General features: G+C 41.1%; 1 protein-coding gene across 4 annotated transcripts in view; it reads left to right on the forward strand.

Moving 5' to 3' along the window:
• Positions 1 to 21,795, forward strand: part of CNOT4 (CCR4-NOT transcription complex subunit 4) — a 127,894-nt gene extending 106,099 nt beyond the window's left edge. For 2 of the 4 annotated variants that reach the window (XM_081146619.1, XM_081146618.1), the window contains exons 11-12: positions 19,482 to 19,694; positions 20,390 to 21,795. In XM_081146619.1, coding sequence (XP_081002745.1) covers positions 19,482 to 19,694; positions 20,390 to 20,691 — 515 coding nt within the window. In that variant the 3' untranslated portion in view covers positions 20,692 to 21,795. The remainder of the gene's footprint in view (positions 1 to 19,481; positions 19,695 to 20,389) is intronic. The other 2 variants (XM_081146621.1, XM_081146620.1) reach the window with 1 other exon arrangement.
• Positions 21,796 to 23,856: the final 2,061 nt, after the last annotated feature.

Here is a 23,856-nt window from a genome sequence, read left to right on the forward strand (position 1 = left end):
AGCCTTTTGATCTGAATGAGTACCAACTGCATTTGTTTCCTTGTGCTGAACACATGTCAGTAGTATATGCAGGTATCACACGTGAAATGTTTAGTGAACTAATCAGACACTATGCTGATACAAAAGTAAAAATGGGAGTTAGAGAACAAAGTTGTTGTGAGCTGGTTCAAGGGCAAGCTTCGTAAAAAGTGTGGGGCTTTTTTATTTTGAAGGATGGCTGAAAGTTAGATGACAAAAAGGGAAGGACAGTAAGAAGATGGACTCGTCTGAGGTACACAGGTCATATAGGAAGGTGGGCTAAGTGTGCAAAAACCTTGAAAGCTAGGAAGAGTTTAGTCTTGATGTGGATGTGGTCAATAGTAGAGAACTGTAGTTTCTTTGGTAACGATGTAACTTGATGGTAGCATTTTAAGAAGATTAATTTGGTAATATCTTTGCTTGAAATTAAGACCAGTTAGAAAGCAGTTGTAGTATGTCATTGCTGGCCAGTGCAGATTATGTGGCCTGGACTAGAACAGCAATAGGAATGGAGAAGAAATGATGAATTAGAAGTCAGAAAGGACCTACGAAAAAAACTTTCCATTTGGTTTGGTCTCCAGTGACCTTTAAAAGTGAAACTTTCATTAAAAGGTACAGATCGAAACCAGATTCCTGGGATTCATGAAGAAATGTCAAGGATATGGATGCAGCAGTCATTGAGTACTTATGGCAGCAAAGGGCAAGAGAGAAACAAGATGCTGATTAGATGGGTGGTAGCTCTTAGAAGGCATTGCTTAAAGATAAGTGAGGTCCCTAAATATTTACAGGCAGACCATATAGAACCAGTTTGAGAGGAAGACCTGGACAATGCAGAAGAAAAGGTAGCCTTGTCCAGTAGGGGGGCAGACTTCTGTAGGTAACTTTGGAGGAGGTAAGCCTCTGAGATGAGGTTAGGTTATGGGTTTAGCTTTAGAGAGATGGGATAGAGCGTCCCCTGTTATTTGTAGGAACAATCAGGAAATTTAGGGGAGAGAATAGAATGTGAGATTAGAGAAAATGAGATTAGGTAAAGGGGCTCATATCAGTAATTACTGAATGCATGTTGTGTGCAAATGGAGGCAAAAGAGTAGAGTTGGGAGCCTGTAAAGAAATGAAGTTAACCTGTGAGAATAAGTACACTGGAAAGAAATTAAAAAGTTGCTGAGTAAAGATATGGATCAGACTTTAAACTTTTTAGAGTCTAAATGTGCATGATTTTTGTATTTCCTCTGGTTCAGCATAAAGCATCAGGAGTGGACAAAGCAAATATTAAGAGTTTGGTTAGAAAGTGAAGACAGTATTGAAATACCTAATCTTGTCAAGAAGAGTCCAGCGAGGCAGGAAAGAACCAGTGGTGTCAATATGTTGAAGAGAGTTTAGGGAGTCTAGGTTTCATAGGGACAGAGAACAGGTGTAGTCCTGATAAGGAAATGTCAGATTAGGAGACTGTGGTTAGTGTGATGACCACTCTGCTGAACGGTGAGTGAGAACCAGGGAAAGGATGGCAGGTATCTTAACTTCAGGGCCGGCGGTTGGAAAGAAGGCCAGCTTTCATAACCCCCGTGATCCCTTCTCTACCTGCTTTCCCTTCAGTCCTTTCTTGAGAGTAGCAAGTTAGACTGTATGAAAGAATTGTAGAAAGTATGGTATTGCCTGGGGAATCCTGGGTCAGATTTCTTGTAAGCCAGATCATCCAAAGGAAAACTTTGCTCAATGGAGTAAACATCCCTTTCTCAAAGCACAGTGGGAGGGCGTGGAAGTAGAGTGAAGGGGGGAAGGCTTGGGAAAAGCAGAGATGGGATTGCACAGGTGGAGGTAAGCCCAGTGAGTGTGAGGGATTGGTAGACATGTATGACGTGAAGGATTTAGACCGAGGGCGTAGACATGGCATATGATGATTCTGGTAGTTGAGGAGCCCATGTTACAGGTATCTGTATGAGCTAGTTTCTGCCAACCTCATACACAAATTGGAAAGAAACAGCTTTCCATCTACATAGGGAAAGTATCTCTTCTTAGTTGGACTAGGTCATTCTGCTTCATTTATATAACAAACTGGAATTAAAAGCAGTAGATTGATGAAGAGTAGAGAAGAGAGAGATTAAGAATTTTATAACTAGTTATAAAAATACTTTAACAGTTTTTCCCAAAAGAGAGTGTGCATTGTGAGTAGATGCATACCTGCAAGTTACTAAACTAATGTACTCTTGGTCCTTATATTTTGTATTCCTAGATGTGACCTTTAGGTAAAATTTCTGCAGATGCAGTGGAACAGGGATGGAGATAGAGAGATACTTCCTCCTTATTTGACCACTGTTTGGAAGCACCCTCAATTTCCTCACACTAAAATATTTTAAACGCAGTGGACTTGTTTCATATACGTCAGTTGAGATATCAAGTATGACATTTTAAAATGATAATGCTTCAAAGTGCAAGTCATTGCTCAAGAATACGGTGTTTGTGAAGCCATGCTGATGGAGCGAGCAGCCACTGCTCTGTGGATCTCTTTACTGCCGTGTCATTTGCTGCTATCGGTATTGCTGGGCATGCTACCTCCAGCTTCTTTAATCAGGAGCTTTTCCTAAAGAATCACTCTTGAGAATTCAGGATTCATTAAGGAGAATCTACTCTGTTCCACAGAGGTTTAGATTGTCTTCCCTTGAGTTATACAGAAATCTGGCTTACACCTGTTAGGTTCCTAGAACTGAGGGCAAGCCCAAGCAATCTAAGATACTTGACAATGTGACTGAAGTACCTACAAGTTCCACGAAACCACAGAAATTGTTGAACAAGCCCATTTTCCTCAAACCATACTTCCTAAGGTAGCTGTTGACTTACTGTTCTTAGCCCAATTCACATATTACAGTTATTCTGAAGGTTCCTGAAAGCTCCAAACGTATACTGTACTTAGAGCAGTTTTGTTGTACCAGCTCCTGTTTGGTACTGCGACCCACTCTTGTGCTCTGTTACAAAGCACAGCCCCAAAGCACCTCACCCCACGTATAATTTCTAAAGCCTTTAACAACCAGTACTTAAAAAAATTTTTTTGAAGTGAAATTCACATAACATACAAGTAGCTACAGTTGTATGTTAACATACAATTAAAGTCTACAGTTCAGTTGCCCAGCACTGTTCTTTAGCTCAATGTTAAAATAGCAGAATAAATGACCACTCCAACTCTTGAGAATTTTGACTTGTTCCTAGTTGGGGCTGTGTGGTGGTAGCTGCATCTAGACTCAGTGTTTTATCCAGTTGGCTAAAAGGCGAATGTTACACCTTAAAATATCCCACACTTCTCCACAGCAGTATTTAAGTTGTGGATCAAGCAACTTTTATACCCCACTCTCTCCCAAAAAAGGAGGTGGAGGGACAAGGAGCTGTAGGCAAGAGACCTTAAGATACTTCCTTTCCTGAGTGGGTAAAAATGTTAGAAACAACCATCTGAATAATTTTGAAATGGCAATAATGGGCCTTTTTGTCTTCATGACATTTGATTGGCTTTATGTAAGAAAAGGTTTGCTTAGCAAAGGTAAAGTGTAAGCTTAGCTCTGAGCATGTGATTGAATGTGTATGTGTGTTGTTGGATCATATATAGTAATTTTCAGTTAAATTCTCCACTTAGTGGATGTAGCAAAGGAAAAAGTGTCAGGCCATCTCTGTGGCTTTCCATGTATTTATTCCTGCTGTGTTCTGATTAATTTACATGTTCAAGATAAATGCTGTATTTATATTCTGTCTTTCTCTAAGTATTTTTTAAAAATAAATAAAGACCCTATTTAAATGCAGCAAGGTTATAATACTGGTGCCACCTCACCCCTGGTCATGTTTTATCGGAACAAATATTTTCATAGCTTTTTCTCATCAAATTTCACTCCCACTACTAAGGATACTCATCTCATGTCACAGTCTTTGGGAAAACCTAAGGAAAGGGTAATGAGAAAAAAAAGATTTGTGTTAGAATCGTGAAATTTCATAATATATAATAATCTTTAGTAGTCCTCCTTTTAAAGACCAAGTAATTATAATAAACAAGGCTCAGAAGGATTGTGATTTTCCCTTAATCACATTCCAATAACAATTTAAAGTTCTCTTAGCCTTCCCCATCTGAATTTGCTTTCATATATGTAATTCAAGGAGGAAAAAACTTCCAGCAGAACATATCTCTTCCCTAAACTTGGTTGTGTCTACAGTTGGATTATTATAGTAGTTCTTGCAAGTCAAGGGCTTTCAACTGTTAATATCAGTGCAAATAGTGAATGAAGGATTTCAAAGTGTCCATCTCTTGACAACTATTATCACAGATCCCTTGTCAAAGGAGCCTTGTGTTTAATGTGGTCCAGTGATTTTGGAGTAACATTAGCTGGGGGCAAATTAACCTTGTGCTACTCTTTATGTAGACTTCAAATAATTACCAACGCCAAGACTAAAAGAGTAAAACGGGTGGAATTAAATTTACCCAGAATTTTCCAACAGTGCCAAAGAGTGTTTAAAGACTAACGTACATGACGCTAGACTGGTGACATCTCTAATAAAAAAATCTTACGTTAATGGCACCAAGATCACTAAAAGAGTGAGATCGGATTCATCTCCAAAGAGCTACTATATGCTACACCATGTAAAATGATAGCATATTTGCTGACTTTTTTTAATCAAGGAGATTGTTTTCAGCATAATGAAACAGAGGGAAAGCTCCACAAGGATTTTAAAGATGATAATATCATCACCATGTCCAAGAAGAAATGCAGGAAAGCTGACTGCAATCAACTTTTATAGCCTAGTGCTGTTTGCTAATATGATGAGACCTTATCCCAAGGACTACTAGTATTTACCCTCTGTTAACAGTCTTACGTACTGAAGTCACGTGTCTACGAGCAGAACTTAGTGATCTGGAACATTACTGGAATGTTTTTAAACATTGTCATTTTACATGTTGACATTTGCAAGAAGAGTGACTCCCTGAAGCTGTTTATTGTTTATTACATCTACAAATTGAGTATCCAGCTAAAGAGGTAAAGGAGGCCCTGGATTATGACTTCAGCCAAGTAGGAAGGTTTCTTATTGGCTCTAAGCTGAGTGTTGGGCTACATACCATTGCTCCTCTTAACGTTTTAATTAAAATTTATGGATTACTGATATATGCCCTATCCCCTCACTGCCCATTGGGTAAGATTTGGTACCAGGTATGTTTCTTTTTACTCCTAAACTGTTAAGATTCACTATTGACCTAACTGATGTCTTCCTAATCCCAGATAGGTGTAAACAGATCTTGCTTAAATATTTAGTATATTCAGTGCTTCTAGGTGTAAGCTCCTAAAACCTCGCCTGTATTTTACATGGTAGATGACTGCAATGAAGCCTGTTAATAAAATAAGCAAATATCTTACATAATCTCCAAATAAATGCACACTGCCATGTAACCTTTGTTTTATAACTTACTTTCAGGTTTTAATTCTTGACCATCATGAGTCAATATTATTCTGTGTGCTCACCTCTCTATCCAGTTTCTTTTTCTTTGGACAAAGAAGAAATGGTTTCCTTATCTGTGTAACTTACCATAATTAGAAGGGGTGGTCTGCACTTGATCTTTTTTATTTTGGTGTGTTTTTTTTTTTTTTAAATCCTTACCCAAGGATATGTTTATTGATTTTTAGAGGGGGGGGTGGGAGAAAGAGAGAAAGAGAAACATCGATCTGTTGCCTCCTGTATGCACCCCGACTGCGGATTGACCCCGCAGCCTTTGTGGTGTATGGGTCGATGCTCCAACAACTGAGCCTACCAAGCTTAACTAGAACTTAAAGCGCACCACCTGCATGATTCCCCCACAGGATCCCTGATGGGCCTGAATTTTCCCTTTTCAAAGGAAAAAGTTCTGTCCTTTTCAGGCTGCTCAGTCTCTGATCAGTTATCTCTCTAGTAACCAGTCTACTTCCTTTTAGCTATTTCCAGACTGGCTTTTGATTTTAAGTGATCTTATTCTTTTCTCTGTCTTTTAAATCAAAATGACACATTTAAACAGAAAGCATAGCCTGGGTTTTGGGATAGATTAACAACCGTGCACTGTTAAATGTCAAATTGATAACGATTCTTGATATCGTAAGATTGTCATTATTCACTTTTTCCGACTTCTAAGTTACTCTAGCTCTTTTAAAAATCACTAATGCTTCTAGACCATATGACCAAAATTCAGTGTTTTACACATGTAATTTTTAATAGAATTAACTTTTTCACTAAAATGTTAGTTGTAGTTCAGTATAAAGCTCCAGGATATAGTGAAATAAGAACTGTAGTTTCTAATTTATATTTGAGAATGTATTCATCGATCTCCCCTCTTTTCTTCCCGTACAGTAAGACGCAACAGAAAAGATTGAGAATTGATTCTGTCAAAGCTATCTCTGGAAGTCTTTCCCAAATTCAACTGTAATAAATCATAGCTAAGAATGAACACTTATATAAATACAAGTGATTTTTAAACTGAGGCTCCTAGTGGACTGGTGGTGAGCATATAAGTCTTTGAGTTCATCAGGATCTTGAAAGAATGCATTCTTATTACTACTAATTCTTTTAAAGTCTCGACATCATTTGAAAGTTGGAAGCAGAACTTTTTTTTATTTTGTCTAGTATGTGAATAAATAGGAGAAAGGGTAAAATAGTCTTGTTTTTTAAATTATACATTACATAGATAAAATAGTCAAATTTCGAAGCGTACATGCTTGTTTTGAAAGTCAAATATGTACAAAATAATCTTGGAAAAAAGTGATAACTATTTCTTGGAGTAAATAGTACAAGGAGAAAGAATCTAAAGATACATGCTTGGTCTGTTGGGTTGGAAATGTCTGTCACCAGGGCTATACCTATATCTGTTTCATTTGGTTTAGTATAAAATCATGAGGATGTTACTTCATTTCCTGAAATATTTTTTTTCTAAAATTGGGAAATAAAGCAAATTACTGTTTTAATCTCCAGAAAGATACTTTCTAAAAACAAAACTCATAGCTGGATTATGAAGAATTTGTCAATTAAAATCATGTTTCAGAGCATGGGTAATTTTAGTCGTCTTTTGGGGGAATTTTTGTGACTTTGAGTTAAACCCTTAAGATAGGAGCCATCTTTCAGAAAAAGATGAGACTGACTGGTCTTCACTGTTGAAATAAAAGTGAGCTGTGTGATCAAATGCAGTAAATGGGTTTGGTGTTTATAATAACTGTTAGAAAATTTGGAAAATTATGAACATCAGAAATCTTAGGAATTTTACTAGACACATAACCATAGGGGATTTGCTGCATCGGCAGCAACATACTTTGGTCTGAATGCGAGCCTGAAGAGGAACTTACCCCTGTAAAAATATTTTAGCCCTGGCTGTTGTGGCTCAGTGTTTAGAGAGTCGGACCGCATACTGAAGGGTCGAGGGTTCAATTCCAGTGAAGGGCACGTACCTGGGTTACTACTGGGTTTGCTCCCGGACCCCAGTCGGGGCACATATGGGAGGCAACCAGTCGACATGTCTCTACTGATGTTTCTCTCTTTCTCTCCCTCTCTCCCCTCACTCCTCCTCCCTCCCTCCCTCCCTTCCACTCTCTCTGAAAAAGCAATGGAAAAAATATCCTCAAGTGAGGGTTAACACACACACACACACAATTATTGGTGCTGAACAATCAAATGCTATCACAGACTTGATCAGAATGGCCAACTTCCAATGTTCTACTAAAGAGATACGAAAACAAAGCAGAACAGCATGACTTTTAGGAGGCTGCTGTAGATTAGCATGGCATCAGGCTCCAGAGAAAGATACATAGTGGACATTCAATAAATGTTCATGGAATGAAAACTAATGGTTGAGAGAGGGATGGTAGTGTCTGATCGCCTCTGGAGGCCTGCTAAACTGGGATCTGCTTTGTGTGACATCTGGACTTTCGGAAGCTTTAATCAGATCCCTTTGGACACGAGTTATAACTTACTGTGGCATTCAGTATGAGGATTCCCCTCGCTGCTCCATGATCAGCCCTCTTCTTCTGTCGTCATTACCTCTAAACTCTGGAAACCTCAACTCTTGACTTTTCCTTATTTCCCCAAGACCAGGCCCCCCAACTCCGCCCCACACAAAAAATATTTACCTAATAACACTTCTTTTTATTTTATTTTAATCCTCCCCCGAGCATATGTTTATTGACTTTTTTAGAGAGGAAGGAAGGGGGAGAGACATCTATTCCTCCCACACGCACCCCTACTGCAGATTGAACCTGCAACCTAGGTATGTGCCCTGACTGGGAGTTGAACCCACAACATTTTGGCGTATGGGACAATGCTCCAACCAACTGAGCCACCCGGCCAGGGCAAATAGCACTTAACTTCAGTTTCTCATTTCTGATACAAACCCCTCTCTCTATATATATGTTCATCTGGAAAATAATACAGTAATAAAAATTAATACAAGAATAAACTTTTGCATACTCACAACTGTAAACCTACTTTGCCACATCCTGTATATATATATCTACCTATCTTCCCCTTAGATACACACAATTCAGAAAGTCTTTATAAAATACCTTTTCTTCTAGAATTCTTTATGGGTAGTAATGAGCTCTTTTGGGAGCTTAATACTTTCCTAAGGGAGATTCTTACTTTATTTTATTTTTTAATTACAGTTTACATTTAATATTATTTTTAATAATACATTTAATATTAGTTTCAGGTGTACAGCATGGTGGATGGACAATCATATACTTTCCAAACTGTTTCCCCCGATATTTCCAGTACCACCTGGCACCATACATAGTTATTACAATATTATTGACTATATTTCCTATGCTGTGCTTTACATCCCTGTGTCTATTTTGTAACTACCAATCTGTACTTCTTAGTAATAGAGAGATTCTTTAGGGCAACTTGTAATTGTTAAAGAATTTTTTTCTCTTGGTTAAACCAACATCTTTTTCCCATTTATACTTCTGGTTAAATATATGAAAGCAATTACCACCTGTCGAGTAACTTCTAGATGTAGGTGCAACATTCTTAGTTCTTTCAACCATTTGACGCTGAACGTGGCTTCTAGTTCTCTGTAGTTCAGTTCTCCTCCACACGCATCTTCGCTTGACAATGAATGCCTTTCTTAGAGTATGAAGCTCACACTTCAGTAATCCTGGTGTCATCAGATAATAGATCTACTTTTTAATTAAAACCATTATTACTAATATTTGTATTTTCCTTTCAGTTTACAGAGTTCTTTTAAATAAATGTTTTGCGGGATAGGTATTATCTCCATTTTGTAAATGAGGAAACTGAGGCTTAGCTTATTTATCATTTGTGATCTGCCCAATGTCATACGATTGCTAATTTAGACATTGTACGGCTATTAATACGGCCCTAATGTTGCCTTTTTAAAAGTTCTATTACCCAGTTGTCATATTAAATATTATTAGCCTATTAAGATCTTACAGGCTAGACCTTTTCTCATACACATGACTAGTTAGATTTCTTCTGTCCTGTGCGTCCCTAATGCATTTTTAAAAATAGGGATGAATATCTGTTAACTTGTCGGTGTTTGGATTTGGTGTAGTTAGAGTGTATTCTGCTTGTATACCACCGTCTTACAAGTTTGTCTTATGAAAGAACTATGTGATTATAAATGATGGACAAATGTTATGTGAAGAAATTTACGAATAGTTGAAGTTTAAATTATAGCTTTTATCATCTCTAAAATTCGCTTTTGTCGTTGGCCAGGTGGCTCAGTTGGTTTGAGTGTCGTCCCGTACACCAAAAGGTGCAGGTTCGATTCCCAGTCAGGGCACATACCTAGGTTGTGGGTTTGATTCCCCAGTTGGGGTGAGTATGGGAGACAACCAGTCGATGTTTCTCTCTCACATTGATGTTTCTCTCTCTCTCTCTCTCTCTCTCTCTCAAAATCAATAAAAACATACCCTTGGATGAGAAGTAAAAAAAAATAAATAAAATTGGCTTTTATTTGCATATTTAATGTGGGTTTTGTTAAGCATAATTAAAAGCATGGAGTCAGTAGCTCAGAAACTTTTAAGCTGACACACAGTATCTTTTTTTCCCCAAAAAAATATTACAGATGTCCCTTTTTCTCCCCAATGACTCATTCCACCCTGCCCCACCCCCTCTCCAGCCCCTCCCCACATCATTGTCCATGTCCTTGGGTTGTGCATGTAAGTTCTTTGGTTATTCTCTCCCCCTCCACCCACCCGCCCTCCTCCGTCCCTCTGACATTTGTCGGTCTGATCCATGCTTCCATGTCATTGAATCTATTCTGTTTATCAGTTTATTAAGTTCTTTAGATTCCACATATGAGTGAGATCATGTGATATTTGTCTTTCGCTGCCTGGCTTATTTCACTTAGCATAATATTCTCCAGGTCCATCCATGCTGTCCCAAAGGGTACGAGATTCTTCTTTACAGCTGTGTAGTACTCCATGGTGTAAATGTCCCACAGCTTTTTTATCCACTCATCTACTGATGGGCACTTGGGCTGTTCCCAGATCTTAGCTATTGTAAACTGTGCTGCTGTGAACATAGGGGGGCACATATTCTTTCTGATTAGTGTTTCGGGATTCTTAGGATACATTCCTAGAAGTGGGATCACTGGGTCAAAAGGCAGCTCCATTTTTAATTTTTTGAGGAACCTCCGTACTTGACACACTGTATCTTAAGTTGTGTGCGAATGCACCTAAACACTGCAGTTATCCCTGCTATATTTTACCATCTTGTCCCTAAAGAGTACCATCAGAAAACTTACCAGAAACTACTGAATTCAAGATATATTTATGACATCCTCAGAAACCTACCCAAAGAAGAAATTACTTGATAAGATTGATTCTTCATGGAAATGCATTTTGGCTCTCATTGATCACTCTGTTGCTTTTTTTTTTATGGAATTTATGTGTCAGTGGGATGGGAATGGAGCTCGCTGCAAAGTTTTTGGGTCTGGGCAGGCAACCGAAGAGGAGAGAAAATGGACCAGGGGATACAGAAGGAGGACATTTCCAATGGAAAACAATTGGCAGTAGAACCTGCCTCCATGACCACTTCTCCCACTTCAAAATTAAAGTTTAACTTCCTGTGTATTTCATTCAGAAGGGAACTGGAGTTCTAGCCAGAATGCTACATATTATTTCCCATGAGAAATGCCCCCAAACACAAGCAATACAGCAGTGCTTGCTTAAACCTATTATTTCATTATGTATTTCTAAAGACATCACCCAGCTCCTAATCTGTTTCAGAATTTCCCCAAGAACTAATTACAAGCATGTATCTTCTAGAGTCTGCCATTTCCCCCTTTTCTGACACGTCTCTTAGCAATGGTTTTGCGGTCACATCTGAGGATTAATACCTTGGGATAGAATTCATTTTGTACCTAGAAAGTTTAAACTCATTTAAGTTGAGTAGATTTTTTTTTAGTGTTTTGCATCTCTACTGACAGTTCTCTTCTATGCATTGCTGAATCAGTCCTTTCTGGTTTGAGGATTGTGTGCTCTTTTATAAAGAAGATGGAAGGAAGCAAAATGAAGATGGAACCACAAAGCTGGGTCTTCTCTTAGGGCTCAACATCTGATATCAGGCCGAGTGTTGACTTTTCCTAATTTTCTCCTATTCGAATTTAGCTTTTTCTTGCCTTCAGCATTTTCCACAAGCTTCAATCATATGGATTCTGATTTTAATCCTCAAGAATTATGATACTCTTATACAGGTACGTTATATACCTTCATCCATATTTTCTAAGCTTTTCAAACCTAATCCCACGAGGTTCTACCTGTGCAAAAACTGGTTTCTTTAGATTTTTCCCCAGTTTATTTTCCTTACTGGAATTATTATTGCATAGTCAGAAGGTCATATTTTAGTGTCTTCTGTGATCTGCGAAGCACTGCTCCCTATAACCATGGGACCACCCTGGCCCTTCTTTTTTTGACCTTTTTTGGAAAGCTGTTGTCTCAAAAAACCTGGAAGCAAATGTTCAGGGCTATCCGTTTAGGAAACAAATACCTCTTTAGATTCAGTTCAGGAACTGTTCACTATATATAAAGAATTAAATCAAGGCCCCTTTCCTGGAGAAGCTCACAGTCTAGCAGAAAAAACAAACATGTTGCCCTGGCCAGGTAGCTCGGTTGGTTGGGGCGTTGTCCCCTACACCAAAAGGTTGCGGGTTCAATTCCTGGTCAGGGCACATACCTAGGTTGTGGGTTTGATCCCTGGTCGGGGCACTTACGGGAGGCAACAGATTAATGTTTCTCTCTCGCATCGATGCTTCTTTCTCCTTTCCTCTCTCTCTCCTAAAATCATTTTAAAAAACCAACAACTAACATGAAATAGGTGATTACAGTTCACTGTGGTAATTGCTAAATAGCCAATATGCTGCCATCCAAGAACTCAGGTCTAGTTATTCTCATTCTTTGCTTCTCTAAATCCTAAAATTATGTCACATACCTTAGGGCTTCTGTTCACAATAGGCAATCAGTTCTTTGTTGGTCACAAGCCCAGAATAAAAGCTCCTCCTTGGAGTTTTGGTCAGGAAGTGAATTTTATCAGGTTTATTTTCCTCGAGCAGATGTAGACCTCAGGGATGTTGGGGCAGTTGATACCCTGTGTGTCTCCGCAGTTTTGTAATGTGTCTTGGTGAAGTCGTATTCTGGTGATCTATGTACCCTGCCCTGGACAGTGAGCTCCCCAGTCATCCTTGGATGTGCTCACCGAGCTGTGTTCACTGTCAGTGCTCAGTTTTGTGCTCACTTAAGTGCCTTCGTGCAAGCCTCCACCTTCAGATTGTATATGTTACCATCCTTTAGGTCTGTTGCTTGTATATTCTGGTTCAGTTTCCATCTTATCCAGGATATAATGCTTCTAAGAATGTATTTATCTTTTGCATTAAAGTTTAAGTTTACCTTTCCCTCATTCTATATATAGCTTTATATAGGGACATTTTTCCGTAAGTATTCCCCCCCCTCCCCCTTTTTTTTTAATAGATTCTGCTTCCTTAGATCCTTCATAAAGCAAATACGTAGATATTTTCCTGGTTCCCATTAGATGATCTCAGTTCCCCCCAACAGAATTATAGATCCTTGTAGGAACATTCTAGAAAAGTACACATTGCACAAAACACATCTACTTATATTGTGAAAGGTTCCTGTTATAGTTTATGATTAGCTGCCTCTGCCTCCCTCCGTTCTGTGCGGGACGCCCCTTCCCCCTTCCATCTCAGCTTCTCTTCCTGAGCCTGTCCAGCGCCGCGTATCCCGCATGCGAGATGGCAGGATTATTCACTCTTCCTTATGCCTCTTCACACCAGAACAGTATTTATCATCGCGTAGTGTAGTTATTTCAGCATGCCTGCCCTCCCCTTCTCTTGGCCCAGGAGTCCTGCCAGGACAAGGACTGCTTGGTAGCGTGCTTGGTGGTGAGAAGAAACACTTTGGAGTCAGACTGGGTTTGGTTACTGACTTGGATGCTTTTAAACTGTATGACCTGGGGCCAGTTCTTTAAACGACCAGAGCCACTCAGCCTCCTCATTTGTAAAATGAGGCTGATACTTAGCTTATGGGGTTGTTGGTAGTACAGTCATCCAGTACTCAAAGTGCATAGTAAGTGAATGAATAGTATCTAGAGTAGAAAAATTATGGAATATAGTTAGTAATTTTGGTGTGTTGGATTTCTAAAATTATATTGCCTCTGTTTTGACATCTTCAAGTACTATTGAAAACATCCCATCTTAGTTCCTTTTTTTCAGTTTACATGCAGACAAGCCCTTTGGACCCTAAAATTTAGCTGATTGCTGCTCTCAAAAAGATTTGCATCTCTTTGGAGAGAACTATTTGATCTGTAGTGCTATAGAGATAGGAATCGTGCTTTTGGGCAAAGTGATTAGCCAGCTCCAAGCTGGACCTTTGCTTCAGCAGACTCAGCAGGTCCCTTGAAGCCTGTCAGTTCCTTAGGGCCTGAGGGCCTCTGAAGGTCCCCAGCCGGCCTCCTCGCAGACCTTCCAGCTGGAGGGAGAAGAGGTGATTACACATCGGTGAGCAGCAGCTACGGTAGAGGCCACAGCAGTTTGCTGCCAGCTGAGTGTGGTTCAGACCCTAGTAAGTTCTGTCATCTGGAATGATCTGAGTGGAAGAGTAAAGACTTGGACTTTTGAAAGATTGAGTAAAACTTCATTGAAGAGACTGGGAAAGCATTCCCGACAAGGAGAGAGGCAGAGGTAAGACAGTCTAGAAAGCACAAATCATTTAGCTGATCCTCATGGTCTCTTTTTTTTCTTCTTTATCTTTTCTACTTCCTTCTAGTGCGAATAAGTTTTTTGTTATTCAGTTCTGTTCTCAGAATTTTATTTGAGGTCTAAGAATGTTTCACTTAGTCTAATCACTGCTTTCAATCTATTAAACCCTTAAGCATACCTGCTCTGCACTACCGGTCCGTCTTGTTTTATAATAAACATAACCCTAGAAATTTGAGTGTTGACTCTGTTTTTCATAATCTGATTTGTAAGTCTGTTTGAAAGAATTCATTCACACAGTAGTCATTTTCCCTGCAAATTTTAGTTGAATCAAAGTGATTTTCATGTACAGCATGTCTGTATCATGAAGACTTGAAGTTCTCCGATAGACGTTTTGTGTGCTCTATAAAGTTAGTTTGACATATAGGGCAACGTAATTTGCTTATATGTGAGTTGCTAGAGGTATGTTGTTGAAGTTTGAGACAGTTTAGGCTTTCTTAAAGGCATCTACTGCTGGAGATGGACTCAAGCCCCAAATTGCTAGGACAGCATGTAGCAGGTGAGGTGGGTGTGTATGTTAGAGAAGGGCACAGCGGCTAACACAGGCCGTGTCCCGTGTCCTTCTAAAAAACAACCACTCTGCTTCCTGGTGAGTAGTTGGACTAGTCTAGTGTTTAGTAAAAATACCAAAGGTAGTTTCAACTTGTGGGTTTTTCAGGCGCAGGGCTCTATGTAGTAACTAAACTCCATGAATGAACGATGGCTACCGTTCTTCACCCACCGGTGCATTCCCATGCATGTGCCTAACTGGCCCCTGTTTTTACTGAGCTTTGATAGTAACATTAATCACGTACAACCCCGTTGCATTTTCAGCCTGTGGTGGTTGGACTTTTCCCGCATTTGCATTGTCTCACCCTCGGGAAGTTAAGCTCCTTGAGAATGGGAGTCATGGTTTAATGCTTTCGAGCTTTCAGGAAATAGTTGCTTTGACTTTCATCTTGGCAGCCCTAACTCATATGTGTTATAATTGTTGTTGTTGCTAAAAACTAGCAAGATTTGTCGTCTTGCTTAGTGTGTGATGGTTGACCTGTTGTGGAGTGGCTGTTCGTCTGTCAGCCAGCTGGCAGAATTTTAACCATAGTGTCGTCTTTAATAAAAGGTGTTCTGAGCCAGGTAAACTGAACGTATGCTGATATTCCTTACCCACTGGAATGTGAGCGTGCGGTATATGGCATCTTGCAAGTACTTTAAATTCTGTGTCTTTTGAGTTCTGAAAAATAACACCACGAACAACTGGACCCACTCTCCTGCCCTCAAATTATTTAGAACGAAAAATAGTTTTTTGTTGTACATATTCGAAAATTATAAATTAAAATTAGTTTTTTGATATCATAAAACATTTAAACATATTAGCAATTTTTTAAAAATATGCAATCCTTCCCTAATGTATTACACTACTAATAATTAAATACTTTAAAAATGAAATCACTCATTTTAATACAAAATATGTTTAGTAATTTTATTCTCATTGTGCATTGATTGTTTTTTTCTAGTTTTTCTTGTGGAAAGTTTAAAGTGCTTGCTCATATCTTATTTGTGCAATATTTTGGTGACAAGAAGCCTTATTAATTAGATTGACTACACAGTACATCTGTGGAATAGTGGGTGTTATCCCTGCGTTCCCAGGAGGAGACACCATTGTGCACGGAGACAGCTCCTGGCAAGTGAGAGTCCTCTGCTTTGGCTTTTTGGAAAGTTTACTGTCTGTTCAGTATTGATTACTAGAGAAAAAATTATTAAAACACTGATCAGGTAATAAATGGGCTTCACGTTACTTTTCCTTCTCCTATTTTATCTTTTCAAGACAGTAAGGCAGGTGTTATTCCTACTAATGAAAGAGGACCCTGAGAATTAACAGAATGAGTCACATGCCCAGAGTTATGTTAATAACCTGTGTGGAGCCACCCTATAAAGTGCATCTGCAATTTTCAGCCCATGGTTTCTCCATCAGACCTCCCGACTTGTACATATTGAATTGTACCCCAGTGTGAAGTCCTGTACAAATCAACTTGAGTCTAGTGGTCAAAGTCCTGGTACTCTTTGAAAGGGAACTTGTATTTGAGTGGGATTACTTAGAGCCCCAGAAACAAAGGAATCTTTCTTTGTGTCAGTGGTTCTCAACCAGCAACGATTTTCCCCCCCAGGAGTTATTGGCAGTGTTGGGAGACATTGGGTTTGTCAAAGCTAGGGTGTGGGTGTGCGTGCGTGTGCGTGGGTGCTACTGGCATCTAGTGGGCAGAGACCAGGAATGCCGCGAAATATCCTACGATGCGTAGAACAGCCCCTACAACAAATAGTTAATTATGAGGTCCGAAATGTCAATAGTGCCGAGGTTGATAAATCCTGCTTTTGTATTCCAAGGAATGGAATTAACAGAAGTCCTAGAAGCTAAAACGAACTTGGGTCAGAGGCAGGGAGCAGGTACAGTAGGTGATTTCAAGTGCGCTGGACAGAGATGAGCTATTCTGATAGTGTTAAGAGTTGGTTGATTTCCTTCCTCTCACCCTTTCTTTGTGCCAAGACTTGGCACAGCAATAGTGGAAAAGACAGTGAAGAAAACGTCTTTTTCTTCTTCTAAAGTACTTGGAATAGTGGTCCCATTCCAAGAGCTGAAGGTGCCAGTCACTTTCCTGTGACACTTGCAGCTTCTCTAAACCACGCACCCATGCCATCAGGCTCCCAAGCAGTCTAGGGCACGTGACTGTTTTTTGGCAAGATTGTAAGGGTGATGAACTAGGTAATTTATTTCCCAAAGTATCTTATAATCATAGTTCACCTGAGAGGATCTAAGTTTCTCAGTGTTTCTATATCATGTGCCATATGTGAATTTCTTTGACTGACATACTCTTGCTTGATTTTATTGATGTCAGAGAAACAATGATCTTTTTTTAAAATAGACTTCATTTTCTAGAGCAAAATGGAGGCGAAATTTAGAGTTTCCATATATCCCCTGCCCATAAACAAATGTCTTTGACTTTGTTGTAAGACTAATTTTCAAATAAAGTTTATATAAATGCAGTGTTATTCTGTTAATCCAAAATGAAAGGTTTCTTAGTTCCAGTTCTCACTAAATGTAAAGCAAAAGTAAGGAGAAAATCAGTCTTGGTGAGTTATGGGTACTTTCTTTTTCCCTTCCCAGTGGGAGAGAGGCTCAGATCATCTGCATAGCTTCTTACTGACTTTGGTTACCTAGTCAAGACCATTCGTCTTCTTCAAAATTTCCCATGTAGTTACACGTGTTGGAGATTTTATTTCCATCCTAGGAGGCTTTCCTAGTTTTCTAAAGTTCAGTTTCTGGATAATTGAAAACCTTCTTAAGTTAGTCTGAGGATGTGACCGCTCTAAAGGTTGAATGTACCATAGCCACCAAACCTTCCTGTAATTGAAGGTATTCCAGGACCTTATTGGTGCGATATTATTAGTGTCTCATGCAGTTGGAGCCAGGGGAATATCAGTGATTGTGCTGTTGATTAGAATTGCCCCCAACCCCCTCCAAAGTCCAGTTTGTTCCTTCAGCCAAAATATTGCTCTATCCCTCTTCTCGTGGCTAATGGACATGGTATAATGCTGCTGTGTTTCTTTTTTGCTTCCTTTTAATCATGGGTTTTATAGGCCCCTGGGTTTTCCCTTAAATAGTTGACCCATTAAAAAGTCAATTAATGGTCTATACGAGAGAAAGGGAGAGAGAGAGAGAGAGAGAGTTGGTGTTATTAAAAACAACTACTCAGAGTCTAGGTTCAAGTCCTCTTGTGACCTTAGGCAAATTATTCTGGAGTCTGTTCCTTTATCTGTTAAATGAAAATTATTCCTCCTGCTCTGCCTACCTGACTAGCAGAGGATCAAATAAAATAAAATAATTGGCAATGAGAGTTGCCAATTGTAAATTGTACAGCACAGTGGAAGTGAGTAGGAAGCAAACAGAAGGGTGCCTTTAGGAAACAGCATTGATTGTGAAATAGACGTAGGTCGAAGGAATTGATTTTCTCTGCTACCAGCATGTCTGCATGATGTAGATTGACTTTTCTTCACCTTAGTAAATTTAGAGATGCCTTTTGTTGGGTTCCGGTTGTGGTTTTTTTGTCTTTTTATAAATAAGATTAATATAGAATTAAATGGTTCACTTGCCGAAACATGATATAATGTGGCATAGATCAGTGATTGGTGCAAAACAAAATTCTGAACTCACCAAGTAGCATAGACTAGGCCTGTTATAATGTCGTCGTCATCGTCATCAGTGGTGATTGCTGATCAGTTCTGCAGAACCAGAAATAATTTCCTGGGCTCTTCTCAAAAACCCCAGTTGGTCACTCGACCTGCTTGCCTGTTTTCAGACGGTTACTCTAAGCCACAGTTAAGCTTTCCCCTTTCCCCCCAACCAGTCAGTTGCACTGCGGATTCTGCATGGTGGCAGATCGTTAGTCTCAATTTATAAAAGCCTTTCCCATTGCTAGTGTCTCACCCTAGTTGATGCTGTTCATACATAGACCCGGAGGACTGTGGGGCTCCGGGACTGGTGTTTGCAGTGAGTGGGAAACTGCTGGAGCGGGGTAGGCGGACTGCTGGCAATTGCTCCGTGGGCAAGGTAGCTTAGCCCCTGCCTCTCTGGCCTTTGTGACTAATGGAAAAACACTCAAGCTCCAGAGCCTCGTCGTTACTGCCTTTCTCCTCTGAGACGCACGAGCAGTTTTATAATCAGGAAGAACTTAATTATTTTCCTTTTTCTATTGCCTGATGTTTATTCTTCATAAAATGACTTTCCTTCATTTTCACGGGCTCAGAGATAGCTCTTGTACTGAACTTTGCAGGCTTCCTTTTTTAATAGAGTGGATCGGCTCGGTGGGCTAAATGCCTCACTAACAACCTTCAGACCGTAGCTGGGACTAGACTGTGCCCTGGAGCAGGGAGTCTCTAAGCTGGATTAGTGACTGGCAAGCGCAGAATGGTGGAGAGGCTGCGAGGACGGGAAGCCCCCTCTCCTGAGCCTTGAGCGCGTTTTTCCGCGTGTCTCAGGGGCTGTGAGCCCCCGAGCGCAATCCTCGCCGAGGTGGCCTTGCTGGGACCCGTTCTAAATGCTCCATAGAGAAAGTAATTCTCCTCCCGCCTAACCACTAAAGAACAGCATCTGTTTCTAACGTCAGCTTTTTATTTTTTTTTTTTTTATCTTTCATTTTTTTGTTGGTAAATCTCCCAGACAACAGCAGTTCTGTAGAGAGTTTAAATATGAAGGAATGGCAGGACGGGCTCAGGGCACTTCTACCCAACATTAACATCAACTTTGGTGGACTGCCCAATTCCTCCTCCCCCTCCAACGCCAACCACAGTGCACCACCGCCCACCACTGCCACCACCGACAGCCTGAGTTGGGACAGCCCTGGCAGCTGGACAGACCCAGCCATCATCACAGGTAACTTTCTCGCTCCTTCAGCTCCACTGACTGCCACCAGCTAGACTAAAGCAAGGCCTCACCGTACGCTGCTTTCCGCAAGGCCGCCCGCGCGGTGGCTGCCTGGGTCCTCGGGCGCAGTGTCGCTGGCTCTCTTGGCCTAGTCGTGTAGAAGGCATTGGGCGCCCAGTGGCTTCTTCGGTGTGAGTAGGTGCTACCGTCTGCAGCACGTGTGTGTGCGTGTGCGCGTGTGCGTGTGCGTGTGTGTGCGTGTGTGAGGTCTCCAAGTGCAACGAGGATCTGACTTAGCCTCGTAAAGGAACATACTCCACTTTTTAAAATAAAGCTCTCTATTATAAGGCTCTCTCGTTCATGGATTTCAAGTAGAGGAGAAGCACAATTGGGAACTAATGTCGTGCAGTTCTGGGGACTCGTGTCTGCAGCGCTGCCTGTGTGACGGTGGGGGACAGCGGGTAGTGCAAGGGGAGGCGTGGGTTCCTGTGACAGTAAACCGTGGTCGTGGTGGGTGGAGGGTAGGAGGAATGTAAGATTTAAAAGGTCTTACTTGGAAGGAGTTAAAAATTGTACTTTGTTCTGTTTTTTCGGTTGGGGGGGCACTAATCACCTTTAAAGATTTATTTTGTTTGACGCATTTTTTTATTCTTTCTGCACAAACTCACCATTTCCCCCCCTCTTGTTTTCTTTCCTTTCCTTAGGTATTCCAGCCTCTTCAGGAAACAGTTTAGACTCTCTTCAAGATGACAATCCTCCACACTGGCTAAAGTCCCTCCAGGCCCTCACAGAGATGGACGGCCCCAGCGCTGCTCCGTCACAGACCCACCACAGCGCCCCCTTCAGCACACAGATCCCCCTGCACAGAGCCAGTTGGAACCCCTACCCTCCCCCTTCAAACCCTTCCAGCTTCCACTCCCCACCCCCGGGCTTTCAGACGGCCTTCAGACCCCCCAGCAAAACGCCCACAGATTTACTACAGAGTTCAACACTGGACCGCCACTAGGGAAAGAGGAGCCGCCGGTAGAAAACGCAGGATTTGTCCCACCCCGTTCTCTCCCCCTCGGCCCACCCGCAGCTCCCGTCTCATCTCTTAAGTTCTGAAGAATCCAGCTCCCGATCAATTTTTCCTCCCTGTCCCCAGATGCAATGCGATCACAGGGTCATGACCATCTTTTTTCTTTTTTTTTTAAATTGTAAAAGTTTCTGTTGATCCAGCATTTGAATGACACTGTTGAATGTTTCCTAAAAATGCCTTTTTAAGGAAGAAAAAAAAAAAAAAGAAATCAAAGGGCAGTCTCGATATTTAGAAAATTACTGTTTGTCGCGCATAATAATGACTTAATCTGCTTAGCAGAAAATGACGATTAATCTATAGAAAAGGTCAAGTAAATGCATTATCAACTGCAGAAGTTTGAAAACCAGGTGAATGGAAATGAGATTGCTAAACGCGTGAGGGCAAGCAGTGGTCCTGGCGTCCATCTTGTACTCAGCTTATCACGATTGCAGGGAAAACGCTTTTCAAATTTAATTTCATTCTTAATTCTTTTGGCAAATTGTTGGAGAGGACTTGATTGTGTCGTTAAGTAAAAGAATTTATTGGAAGTTGATGGAAAGACAAATTGATCTGTAGCAGTAACTGGCCAATTGCTAAGAGTTTATAAAGAGGGGAGAAGGGATTTTTTTTTTTTTAAGGGGAAAAAAATGTTTGGCTTTATATTTAAAGTAAGTTCAAATGTTTTAAAGAAAAAATTATTCACAGATTTAATACCTATGCATAACATAAAAGCGGAAATATAAGTGATTTCTTCAGCCTTTCTCGTCTGTTGGAATCTTTTTTTCTTTGACCTTGAATTCACCTGACTAGGGCACTGAGATAGCACTGCTCTGGGGCCATCTGATCACCATCAGGAGCAAATCTCTGACCTCCCTGCCTGCAGCTTTTACTTAACCCTGTAGTTTCTGGACATTTGTGCAGTATTGAAAAGACAGGAGAAAAGAAAACAGAAACCTGGTTATAACCTGACGCTAAAACTAAAACCAAGAAAATGTACCTCTTTCTTCAGAATTAAAACTAAAATCTTAAATAAAACAGAAAACTTGATGACGACCCTTGGGCTGTTCTTGTTTTTTGGTTTTTCCATTTTATTGCATGTGAGTTGGAAACATGTCGCGCCAGCGGTTACCAGGTGTTTCCATGGATGGTCCATCAACAGCAGGGAGGGTGGCGTCCAAGGAGAAACTGGGGACAGCTTCGTTTTGCTCTCAGTCTCTGCCATCGCCCAGGTCCTCTCCCAGTGGCTTTCTGTAGACCAAACCTCCCTCCGCTGTTGTATTATCCAGACCGAACCGCGCCCTCTGAGAAGCCTCATGTGCCAGGAAGGAGCAGATGGGCTGTTGATGGGCTGAGACGTTGGTCGTCGTGGGGGGACCTGGCGGGAGTGCCACGATGGGGGACAGATCGGAAAACACTGTCGTAACCACCCTCCGCTAAATCTGTTACGACCAGCCTTCCTGGGGACCGCCTGATGATGGAGGGGTGGTCACGCCACTGGCCAAAACGGGGTAGGGGACAGAAGTGCAGTGTCCCCCGCCAGGCTCGTGTATGTCCCGACCTGGATTCCGTTCAGGAGTCCAAAGCTGGAGTTCCCATGTTCTCAGCCACATCCGTTGAGGGCATCTGTAGGATGAGTTCAGTAGATCTTCTAGATCTTACATCCTGTGCTTTCGGGTTGGTTTTCTCCTTACCTTTACTTTGTATTTCGATTTGCTACCAACCCCCTTGCCCCCCGCACCCCCCAAAAAAACAAACAATTTCAACGTGGTTTTTGAAAAACATAAACAGGGTAGTCGCAGATGTCACCACACATCGACGTCGACTGGGTGAATAGCGAATTGTTTCTTTCCTTTTCTAATTTAGTGAAATGTTGCTGGGATAGAGAAGACTGAAAACGTCAGGTTCTCTTTGTCCTGGGAACTTGGCTTCGGCCTCCCGAATAGTCACATTGCCCTGCTGAGTGATGGGCCAACACGTAAAGAGGAATCGGGCAGCAGGGAGTCGTCGTCAGGCTGAGATGCGGGTATATCAATAAAAAATGTTGCTTTCTCTGTAAAAGGAAGGACATTCTACCTTGCAAGGCTGTGCTGTGATCGTATGTTTAATGACTCACACGTAAGACTTATGCTTACCACCCAAGTTAAAAATAGGACCTGCCATATCTAAAAAGACCCCGTCTGCTCCTCTCCAATACACTTTTCACCATCCACAAATAACCATTATCTTGATTTCTGTCTTAATCTTTCTTTTCTTTAGTTTTGCCACATATATCCCTGAATAATACATTGTTTAGTTAGAAAGCTGAGTAGTAAACCTCCCTGTGTAAGAAAAGGGTGATATTATCACGTCTAGATCCGGGCTTTTAGGAGATAAACGGATTCTCCTGGTCACAGGTTGGCTTTAGGTTCTCTGATAACTTACAAAAGGCAGTTTTGGGGGAGACTGTTCAAGCTCACGTGTGAACCCTGGAAAGCAGGGTCCAGCTCAGTTGGAGCGTCTGGCCGGGGCCGGGTGAGCCTGGTCCCGATGTCTGGCAGAGAGAGGGACTGTTCCTGGGCCTGAGCTCACCCGGCCTTCCCCAGGTCTCTGGAACAGATCAGAGCACAACTGTGGGAGTCGACTGGTTTCAAATAAGCGTCAGCCGAGTGGTTCACCAGGGCACGGAGAGGGGAACAGATATTTCATTAGGTTTGGTCGAATCAGTTAAAGGCAGAAAAGAACCTGGATTTAGGCCGTCTGTTGGTAACGACAGCAGTGAGACTTGGTACTCGCAGCCCTGAGTGTCTGTCTCGGGTCTCAGTACTCAGATCTGGGGCACAGCTTGTCATTCCTAGTGTTTCCTTTTACCTCCTTTCTTGCGTCTTTCCCCCCATATTCCTATAAGTGTTTAAAAAATTTTTTATTCTTTTAATTTTGTTGGAGTGACACCCTCCAGGAACTTGAGAAAAGTGTGTGGGAGATAAATATTTAGTAATTGGCACATCTGAAAATACTCTGCCTCAGTTGGCAGTGTGGTGGATACAGGATTCTAAACTGCAGATGTTTTTTCCTTTAGGATTCTGATGGCATTACTCGATTGCCTTCCTCCAGGTTCGCTGTTAAAAATTCCAAAAC

The sequence above is a fragment of the Miniopterus schreibersii genome (genome assembly GCF_964146895.1).
Source record: "Miniopterus schreibersii genome assembly, chromosome: 9".
Lineage (NCBI taxonomy): Eukaryota > Metazoa > Chordata > Mammalia > Chiroptera > Miniopteridae > Miniopterus > Miniopterus schreibersii.